The sequence below is a fragment of the Sceloporus undulatus genome, chromosome 1, assembly GCF_019175285.1.
Source record: "Sceloporus undulatus isolate JIND9_A2432 ecotype Alabama chromosome 1, SceUnd_v1.1, whole genome shotgun sequence".
Taxonomy (NCBI): Eukaryota; Metazoa; Chordata; class Lepidosauria; order Squamata; family Phrynosomatidae; genus Sceloporus; species Sceloporus undulatus.
The window spans coordinates 173,706,051-173,717,544 of record NC_056522.1 but is presented as its reverse complement, the minus strand read 5'-3'; the positions used below and the strand labels follow the sequence as shown (position 1 = coordinate 173,717,544).

Here is an 11,494-nt window from a genome sequence, read left to right as displayed (position 1 = left end):
AATGGAAAATGGAAAATTTTGCCCCCGACAAGAGAAGAAAGGAAAGGGAACGTGGAAATGCAAGAAAAAGTAAAAAGTATTAAAGTAGCATCTAGGGAAGAATTTCAAGTATACAATGTATTACAAATTTAGTGTGAAGCAAAGCCTGAAGGTTTCCTTCTATTTCATGCAACTACAAAATGGAACTTAGAACATGCTTCTGACTTCATGGGGACATTGTGACCAACACCAACCAATTCCACATTTTCTATAGTCCCATAAGCCATGAAATAAACTTAGGTGTCCAGTAGCTTGTTTTGCAAACAAAACTTACGTCCAAGATATATTCCTGCACTACAGCATGAAGAATTATTGCTATGAAGATGTAGAAGAGGATTGTGACCAAATCCTTTATCCCATAGTGATAAAGAACAACTTCACCATCTAAAGAAAGGGAATTGAGATGAGATTAATATCAACTTTTAAGTCCAGAAGCCTCAAACTGCTAAGATTTCTAGCATTTTATGTTTGATGCAGTAAAGAAATACAATAAAATGAAATTGACAATTTGACATTTTTCTTTGCAAATGGTTTAGGTTTGATGTATAAGCCAAGAACCCTGGGGCAAGGCTGAGTGAGTATCATGAAGAAGTTTTTGTTGTACTAAACATTAATTAGCATGCCTATTTCAACACTAGTTCCAACATGCCACTGTAAATTGCTTAGGAAGCATACAAAAAGGCATGTGTTTTGTAACCAAACAGTCTACCATGGAGTTAGAAGTGGGGTTGAAACAATCTCAACTTATTATCAAACTTTAAATGGATAAGAAGCCTGGTTCATTGGCCTGCCCTCCCTCTTTGCCACCTGACATACTGTAATTCAGCCTCAGAGGGAGAGAAAGGCCAGCCATTAGGCATAGCCTAAAAGACGAGCCCTCTCTCCATGCTATCTGGCATTACCTGACGGAGAGAAAGGCAGGCCCAGGTCCATCAAGCCTGGCATAAAGTAAAAAGATAAACCCTCCCTCCATGCCATGTGCCACAGTCCAGGCCTTCCCTATTGCCATTTCGTTCTCCTTTTGTATCATGTCTTTTTTAGACTAAGCCTGAGGGCAGGGAAATGTCTAATTAATTATCTGTAAGCAGCTCTGAGAGCCTTTCTGGCTGAAGAGTAGGTTATGAATACAGTAAGTAAGTAAGTAAGTAATACAAAGGGATTTGTGAACAAAATCTTTTTATATTTTATCCTTATTTGTAAAACTGTTCTTCTTATAAAATGATCACTGAAGTCCTTGTCCATTTTGGCCTTACCATACCATATATGTGCATGCAAGCCAAAGATTTGAGTCTTCTAATTTAAGTAGACTTTCATTTTTTAAGTTTAATCACTCTGTTATCCAAGTTAATCTGCATGCACAATAGTGCAAATAAGGAATTTGAAACTGGCACCATCACTATTACTATTATTATAATTTATATCCCACATTTCCCTCAAAATTGGAACACTAAGCTGCTTAAAAATTAAATTAACAGTACAATTAAAACATAAAAAATGAACATTAAAATAGAATTAAACTACAGTTGCCCCTGCTAACTTGCGGATCTCAGATCGGCGACCTCGATTATGCATGGAGGGGCAACCTGCATTAATTCTAATGGCACGCACACCCGGGCCGCTCACACTATACAAGACTATGAGACTTGAATACATGTGAGCCTCCGTTTTTGCGGCGGCGGGAGGAGAGAGGTCCAGAACGGATCCCGTGTAAACAAAGGGCCAACTGTAGTACTATATTAAAACTTCACTCATTAAAAGAATAAAATGCAATCACAAAGATAGAAGTGCTTAAAACAATACATATTAAAACAATCAAAAATACTAAAATGCCTAAAAAAAATAAAAATAAAATTATATACATGCCTTTAAAACCCTTTCCCTATAGAAAAGATTTAGCCAATTCCTTCAGTTTAAGGAAACTGACTAGCTCCCATGACATCACTTCTCACTATTCTACCCACTGGACAGAGAATCATCGCGGCGCTAAACAAATAATAACATTTCAGACTCAGTCATTATTTAAAAGTGAATGTGCTTCTCTTGCAAAGGTAACAAGCACATAATGAGAACCTGAACTTCATTATTCTCAAGCACATTGACAGTGACATCATACCTTCAAAAACCTTCAGAGGCAATGCAGATGCTTCTGAGGCACTGTAATCACATTTAATGACAAAAGGTGTACTAGCCAGCTTGGAGAAAAGCAGTGGCAAAATTACTTTTTATTTAGTGAACCCCACTTCTTTCCCGTAACTGTCCCTCTCCCAACTTCTTATCATGCGTTAATAAAATGTGCATACGCTCTCTTACCTGTTGTAGGCACACTAACATTATACTGAGGTAAGATAAACAAGAAGGCAGTCTTGGCTGTAACCTGTAAAGATAATAAAAATTTCTATATTAGTTTGCTTGAGTTCCTCTACGCTTAAAAAGGAAACATTTTTGTCATCAACGTTTTATTGGCCTACTATCACAATGATGGTGTATGAATATTGGACTAGGACTCAGGGAGACCAGAGTTCAAATCCCCATTCAGTTAAACCATGGGTGACCATGGGCAAGTCCCACTCTCTCAGTCTCAGAGGAAGGCAAAAGCAAACCCTCCTCCAAACAAATCCTGCCAAGAAAACCTTGTAATAGGGTTGCCTTAGTGTCACCATAAGTCAGAAATGACTTGAACATGAGAAATCATTCTGGGAGCTTGCAGCTATAGAACTGATTTCAAGTGCTCTCCCTTATCAGGGATAATGAGGGAGAACAGCAGGGACAGTCCTCACTGAAGGTGCAGGAAATCCCTGTAGAATCAGCATAGGAAACGGCTGCTGCTAAGCCTTGGAGGAGACGGCTAGTGGTCGTGGGGGACTCCTTGCTGAGGGATACAGAATCAGTGGTGTGTGCGCCTGGAAAGTTTCATCAGAGAGGGGTTTGCTATTGCTAGCCTGAGGCTGAGAGATTGTACCTTGGGTTTTTCCCTGGAGGTCCTTCCCCCCACCCCTAGAAGGTGGAAGCCCCACCCCCGAGGGAGGTAGTCCTGCCCCTGGCATCCAGTGCCACCTGGCAAAGGAATTCCTCTAAATTTGGGCACTCCATCTCTAAAATGTTGGCGATCTCTGCTATATAGGGAAGCTATTTGATGTTCTTTTTTGTTGCCTGTTTTACTGAACCTTTCCTGTATTGCTATGCATTTTATATGTATTATCCTATTATTTCTTAGATTGTACGCCAAAGGCAGGTTTACTCTTATCTATGTATTGTTTGTATGTACAGCGCTGTGCAAATCTACAGCACTATATAAATAAATAAAGGAGGAGGAGGAGAGCAGAGGTGCCGCCAAAAAGCACCATACTGCTTTGGAAGTTCCAACCAAATACCACGCAGGCACATTGCATTCCACATGTGTAAGTCACAGAGACAACAAAGAAGAAATTTAATGATGGCTATCATGTCATCTCTCAGTCATCTCTTCTCCAACTTAGACATATCTACCTCTCTAGGACATTCCTCATTCCAGACTTTCATCGTATTGATAACCCTTCTCTGGACACATTCCAATTTGTCAATATCCTCCTTCCGTCTTCTCTCTATCCCAAGCTTCTCTATATTTTTCTTTACTGTCAACTCCAACTTTCCTTTTTTACTGTCAAATCAGAGGTTTAAACTGGGCAGATTTGGTTAAAAATGAACCCCCAATATGCCTACTCAGGGGAGACTGGTCTATTTCCCACTGGTCAATAGTCTGCTGATGGTCAGACTCCTCCTCCTCTTGATTACAGTTATATGTTTTTAATGTTCATTTTGATGTTATATGCTTTATGGGGGTTTAATATCAAACCATCCGATAACACTAGGCACTTTTCATAAACCTAACGAAAAAATGATTACCCTCTTTTTACGAATCTTAAGATAACTAACAGTTGAAGAAGTAATAGTGGAGACAGGTCATTCAAATGAAGTTTTAGCTATATTTTTAGACAAATCGGGGCACTGATTTGCAAAAAATAAAATAAAATCCTAGTTTTCCCACTATTGAATGCAGTGAACAAAGCTGGACTGCTTGATCCATGGAGAACTTCCAAATGGAAGCCTATACTTTTTATTCTGTCTCTCATCAACCCAGCTCTCAGACAGGTCACTTTTTCTTAAATAAGTCATTATCTCACATTCAAGATGTAGTTATTGAACCAAACCAATCAATAACCTTTAATTTTAAACTAGACTCTGATAATTCACCCCCTACAAAAATCTGGAGATGTAGTCCCTATTTACTGATGGGTTATCATTTTAAAAGGTCAATACAAGAAGCTATAAAACATTTTCCCAACAAAAGTAGAACCTTCTAATACTTGATACCAAAAACCATGGCTGGTTAAGTCAGTATTTAACATTTAAAATCACCCGGGTGACACTCCAGGTACTAGGAAGACATTCTTCCTTCCCACCTTTCCATCAGGAAGGCTCTGCCAGAATTTAAACCTTTTGCCACTGATCCATCTCAGGGAGGGGCAGCAGAAGGGGTAGGGCAAGGAGACGTTGGATAGGAAAGGTGTTCTAATTCTGTCAGAGGCTTCCTTGTGTGAAGATGGGAAACAAAGTGATACAAGGAATTCTGGCAGTGCCTTACTTGTGAGAAAATGGGAAACAGAGTGAGGCAGGAGTTTAAATTCTAGCAGAGGTTTCCTTGTGGAAAAAGTGGGAAACAGGGTGAGGCAGGGGTTTAAATTTCAGCAGCAGCTTTACAATGTGAAGGTGGGAAAGAGAGTGAGGTTTAAGTTTTAACTGTGGCTTTGTGGTGGGATTGGCTTCCATGGGAGGGAGGCACTGGCTTTCCAGTGTCTTTCTTCAGCCTCCGCTCGTGCCCTGGGACAACTTTTCAGCCTGGTCTTTGTGGGCTAAAAAAATAAATAAATATTTCTTCATTTCAATCTGTACAAATCCTCAGATATTGAACCCATGAATATCAATGACCCACTGTCCAAGAAGGAAGTTGAGAGGCCAAAAGAGTGTCCCTTTTGTCTGATATTGCCATACTCGCCCATTACCTTTGAAAGGCACAACTATATTTAAGAAATTAGCCAAGAAAAAAGCAGAACTTGAAGAACTGGGCACCAATAAAATTCGATCATCATTACATTACCAAAGCATATTATTATGAACATAAAAATAAAACGTAAGCGGCTAGCCAAACTAGTTAAAAATAAAGCACTTAAGCAAATGATGCCAAGTATATTTACTGCAAATGGTGAAACAAAATCTAATTAAATGTGATTCTGCAAAATGTTCAAAATTATTATTCTACTCTATATACCTCTGAATTTACTATAATTGTACTTTACACAGTTCACTGAATCATTTCCTCAAGATGAAATTAATTGTGCTATTAGTAATGTGAAATCTGATAAATACTGCGAATGGGTTTTCAGGTGATTTTTTTTACAAGATGTTAAAAGATTATCTGTCTCCTCATATAGTAAATCTTTTTAATGAATTGATACATGCTGCTCCACTTTCAACCAGCTGAAAAACCTCCAAAATTATTTCCATACCCAAAACTAAAGAAGAGAACCCAACAGTGTTTACATTTTTATATTTAAACACATTTAGACTCATAGTTTGCATTAATCAAGTCTCCAAACTCTTGACCTCTGTCTTAGCCAATAAAATAAATTCCTTTATAGGAGAATAGGAAAGGTCGAATTCCATCATGCCTAAAAAAGACACAGTGGTCAAACCACTTTTAAAGAAGCCTTCCCTTGACTCCCTGGCCTAGATTGAAATAACTACAGGCTGGTGTCGCTTTTACCATTCTTAAGCAAGAATGATCACGAGGGCGGTTGCCATTCAACTCCAGTCTATGACAAAACTGATTTTCTAGATCCATTTGAAACCGCCATGGTCACCTTAGTCGATGATCTCTGCCTGGGCGGAGTGTGATTCTAATGGTGCTCTTGGACATCTGAGTGGCATTCGATACCATCGACCATGATATCCTTCTGGAACGCCTGGGAGAGCTGGGAGTTGGAGGCACTGTGTTGCAGTGGTTTTGTTCCTACCTCTGAGGAAGATTCCAGATGGTGATGGTGACAGAGAGCTGCTCTTCTAAAAGGAAGTTAAAATCTGGCATCCCTCAGGGCGCCATTCTGTCTCCCATGCTATTTGACATTTACATGAAGCCGCTGGGCAAGTTCATCCGGAGAAAAGGGGCAGATTTTTATTCCTCAGGCAGATAGGGATGAAGGAAGCCATCTTGTCCCAAAGAAACTTCTGGTAGGCCGTCATGCAGGCTTGGAGGTTGGCGACCTTAGCATTCAGGACAGCAGAAGAGTAGAATCTGTGTCTGAAGATGTCCATATGTCTGTCATCTTTGTCTACTGGGGCAGAATGAGTCTTGCCTGATGATTTTCTAGTGGATTCGACCACCTGAGAATTGGGTGCAGGATGGGTGAAGAGGTATGGGGCTGTATCCGGTTGAACCTTGTACATGCCCTCAAGTTTTTTAGATGCCGGGGGCCAACCCCCTGCCATGCAGGAACTCTCAATCAAAGCACCCCCAACAGATGGGCATCCAGCTCTGTTAAAAACCCTCCAAAGAAGAAGATTCCACCACACTCCGAGGGAGTATGTTCTACTGTCGAACCTCTCTTACTGTCAGGAAGTTCCTCCTAGTGTTTAGGTGGAATCTCTTTTCCTGTAGCTTGCATCCATTGTTCCATGTCCTCTTCTTCGGACCGGCAGAAAACATGCTTGCTCCATCCTCAACATGACACCCCTTCAAATATTTAAACAGGCCTATCATATCAACTCTTTACCATCTCTTCCACACACAGCCAGCTTCCAAAGTCACTATTCATAGAGCATGGTTTCCATTTTGGTTGCCCCCCTCTGAACACGCGCCAGCTTCTCAACATCCTTTTTGAATTGTGGTACCCAGAACTGGATGCAGTACTGCAGGTAAGGCCTGACCAAAGCAGAATAGAGTGATACTATTACTTCCTTTGATCTAAACACTACAATTCGCTCTCAGTATCCGTGAACTTGCCATCTGCTAATTCAAGCATCCATGGATGGCAAGCCCACATTGCCCCCAATGGGGGAGCATGCATGTGGCTGTGCCACCATTACAGACAGCCTCCATTGTCCCATGGCAGCACATGCATGTGGCTGCATCACCATTAAGTCCTGTTGTCCTTAACGCAGCTGCGCCTCCACAGGGGACAAAGGGGGCTGTTTCTAATGGCAGCAAGGCTACATGCATGCACTGTCACTGAAGTTCCTTTGTCCCCAATGGGAGCACAGCTGTGTTCAAAGGGAGTGCACACACAAAAAAGGCATTTGAGACAACATAACTTAAACACCCACAGATTTTGGTATCCAAAGGGGGTCAGGAACAGAGGCTCCATGTATACTGAGAGCCAACTGTACTTCTATTGATGCAGCCTAGAATCACATTGGCCTTTTTAGCTGCCGCATCACACTGTTGCCTCAGGCTCAACTTGTGGTCTACTAGGAGTCCTAGCTCTCTTTCACATGTACTGTTGTCAAGCCAGATGTCCCCCACCCAATATGTGTGCATTTCATTATTTTGCCTGAAGTAGCAGTGATGTTTTATAAATTATTGCAGACCCTCCTCTCCAGCTAACCATTCAAAGGGAGTGCGCACACACACACAAATTTGTGCTTTAAGGGTAGCCAAAGGAACAGTCATCCATTGATAGCCAGGTCTCAGTGATCACACATAAAGGTATTCTGAGATCTAACAAATAGTTGGCCAAAAATCCTGCTTTTGAAACCAGTGAGCAAGCATTCCACAATAACAGTAGCCATGGCATATACTCCCATAAAGTAGATAAAGCAACAGGAGGTAAATCATGAGACCGGTGTTGATTGCGACTACACCATAAGCACAGTAAGTGTGTTTGCTGTAAAACCATAAGGGCAAACATTATACAATTCTAGAAATCAATTACCATCTTAGAATGCAGTAATGACCTCTCTTTTTTCATCTTGTTCTTATCAGCAATTCACTCTTTCTGCTCCCCATGCTTTCAATTCCCAACTGCCAAACAGAGCAAGACAGGTAGATTTACACCTCTCTAATCCACAATTTGAATTCCAGTGTCTTCTGTCTAGGATAAGACTCACGCTATGATTTTACAGTTTAAATCCTTACATCTTAATTTTGCCCCCTGTTTTACTATCCAGGCTTCTAGGTCATCAACTTCTAGAACGGATGGATGAGAGTTTCTCAAAAGAGAGACATAGAAGGCACAATTTCAAACAGTTCCAGTGAGAAAGAAAAATGGGAGGTGTCTCAAGAAACCAGGATGGATGACTAAGGAACTTAAAACCGAGCTAAGTTTTAAATGGAACATGTATAAGAAATGGAAAAAAGGGGAAATCACAAAAAAGGAATTCAAAGAAATGGCAGGCATTTGTAGGGGTAAAGTCAGAAAAGCTAAAGCGCAGAATGAACTCAGGCTTGCTAGAGAGGTTAAGAACAATAAAAAGGGCTTTTTTGGATATGTCCGCAGCAAAAGGAAGAAGAAGGAAACGGTAGGGCCACTGCGTGGAGAAGATGGCAAAATGCTAACAGAAGACAGAGAAAAGGCAGAATTACTCCACACCTTCTTTGCCTCAGTCTTCTCAGAAAAGGAAAAGGGTGCTCAACCTGAGGATAATGGAACAGAGGACAGAATAGGGGAATTTCAGCACAGAATAAGTACAAAGATAGTAGAGGAATACCTTGTTAATCTAAATGAATTTAAGTCTCCAGGACCAGATGAACTACATCCATGGGTACTAAAAAAACTGGCAAATATAATATCGGAGCCATTGGCAATCATATTTGAAAACACCTGGAGAACAGGAGAAGTCCCAGCAGACTGGAGGAGGGCAAACGTTGTCCCCATCTTCAAAAAGGGGGAAAAAGAGGATCCCAACAATTATCATCCAGTTAGTCTGACATCTATACCAGGAAAGATTCTAGAGCAGATCATTAAACAGAGAGTCTGTGAACATCTAGAAAGCAATGCCATAATCACAAAAAGTCAACATGGGTTTCAGAGAAACAAGTCATGCCAGACAAATCTGATCTCTTTCTTTGATAAAAATTACCAGCTTAGTAGATGAAGGGAATGCTGTGGATATAGTATATCTTGATTTCAGTAAGGCCTTTGACATGGTTTCCCATGACATTCTTGCAAACAAGCTTGTAAAATGTGGGCTAGACAAAGTAACTGTTATATGGATTTGTAATTGGTTGACCGACCGAACCCAAAGGGTGCTCAACAATGGCTCTTTTTCAGCCTGGAGAGAAGTGACCAGTGGGGTCCCACAGGGCTCTGTCCTGGGCCCAGTGTTATTCAACATCTTTATCAATGACCTGGATGACAGAATTGGGAGCATACTTATCAAATTTGCAGATGAAACCAAATTAGGAGGAATAGCTAATACTGTACTCCAGAGGACAGGATCAACATTCAAAATGATCTGAATAGACTAGAAAGCTGGGCCAAAGCTAACAAAATGAACCTCAACACAGAGAAATGTAAGGTACTGCACTTAGGGCAGAAAAATGAAATGCACAGATATAGGATGGGGGACACCTGGCTGAATGAAACTACATGTGAAAGGGATCTAGTCCAAGTAGACCATAAGTTGAACATGAGTCAACAGTGCAACATGGCAGCTAAAAAGGCCAATGCAATTTTAGGCTGCATCAATAGAAGTATAGTGTCTAGATCAAGAGAAGTAATAGTGCCACTGTATTCTGCTCTAGTCAGGCCCCACCTGGAATACTGTGTCCGGTTCTGGGCACCACAATTCAAAAAGGACATTGAGAAACTGGAGCGTGTCCTGAGGAGGGCGACTAAAATGGTGAAGGGTCTGGAAACCTTGCCCTATGAGGAATGACTCAGGGAGCTGGGGATGTTTAGCATGGAGAAGAGAAGGTTAAGAGGTGACATGATAGCCCTGTTTAAATATTTGAAAGGATGTCATATTGAGGAGGGAGAAAGCTTGTTTTCTGCTGCTCCAGAGAACAGGACCCGGAACAATGGATGCAAGCTACAGGAAAAGAGATTCCACCTCAACATTAGGAGGAACTTCCTGACAGTAAGGGCTGTTTGACAGTGGAACACACTCCCTCGGAGTGTAGTGGAGTCTCCTTCCTTGGAGGTCTTTAAGCAGAGACTAGATGGCCATCTGCTAGGGATGCTTTGATTTGGATTTCCTGCATGGCAGGAGGTTGGACTGGATGGCCCTTGCGGTCTCTTCCAACTCTATGATTCTATGATTCTAAAAACCTTTTTACTGAAAAATGGTTTCCTTTTGTTGATTATGTTAATCATAAAATATAACACTTGAAACTACCATCTCATCATATTGACCAATGGAAAGATGTTAAACACACCTGAACCATAAGTAATATTGTCAGATCACCCATTTAACAACTTCATTAATCTGAGAAACGCCCATCTGTATTATTTGATTGCATTATTGTTGTTTAATGATAAATGATTGAACGCAAAATGGTTGATTTGTTATGATTTAAAAACCTAGAAAACATGGAAAAGTACATTTTAACAGACTTCTACAGATACGGGTTTACTCCTACAGTAATGCATTTGATCGATTTCATGATATGGGAGAAAAGCTTGCACCGAAGTCAAGCTCATCTCTCATGCTCCAGATCAAAAACTGACCAAATGAGATACCATTTTTATACCAAATATCAAAAATGTGTATGTGGAAGGACATCCCAAGTATAAACTTTGAAGTAACTCTCTTTATTAGTCAATCAGATTAAACTGAGACAATCTCCAAATTAAGACAATCATGTTTTACTTTGTAAAAGCGTTGTTTGGTACTCCAAACAACAGTTTCCCTCTGTACATTTTATCTTAAGATAAGTCAGATTTCCCCTCCAAGCTAAAGAGAGACAGCCACTCACAAGAAGTTTTTGAAATATTTAGTCTTTTTAAAAGTAGCTACAAAACTTGTAGTGAATGTGCAATTGGATTTGCATGTGATTTTGGAATTCATATCCCTGCCAGCTGGTATTTCTGACTAATTAAATCCGATCTCTTCAATCCTCCTCTCACAGGCCATTAAAGTTTGTTTACCAGGAAACGACCTAACTGACGTGAATGGAAAGCAAAGTGAGAAATGTGCTAGGTAAAGCAGTTAAAATTCCCTTTTCTCTAATTTGCTAGTACTGTACAAAGATGCCATCTTTGTCTCCCCTCCCACCAGCAGTTTGCTTTGAAACGTGGCATTGGGCTTGAAAAGAGAAGGTGCTTTTTTAACTAAACTTCTCCATAGAATCATAGAGTTGGAAGAGACCATAGTCAACAGAGCCACAGACAAGGGTGTGCACTTTTACACACACACACACACACACACACACACACACACACACACACACACACACACACCATGGTTGCTGGCTGGGCTATTC

General features: G+C 40.6%; 1 protein-coding gene across 1 annotated transcript in view; it reads right to left on the bottom strand.

Moving 5' to 3' along the window:
- Positions 1-11,494, bottom strand: part of TRAM2 (translocation associated membrane protein 2) — a 56,635-nt gene that overhangs the window by 39,693 nt on the left and 5,448 nt on the right. Inside the window, exons 2-3 of the mRNA XM_042477988.1 lie at positions 2,350-2,413; positions 314-423 (exon numbers count right to left, since the gene is read on the bottom strand). Coding sequence (XP_042333922.1) covers positions 314-423; positions 2,350-2,413 — 174 coding nt within the window. The remainder of the gene's footprint in view (positions 1-313; positions 424-2,349; positions 2,414-11,494) is intronic.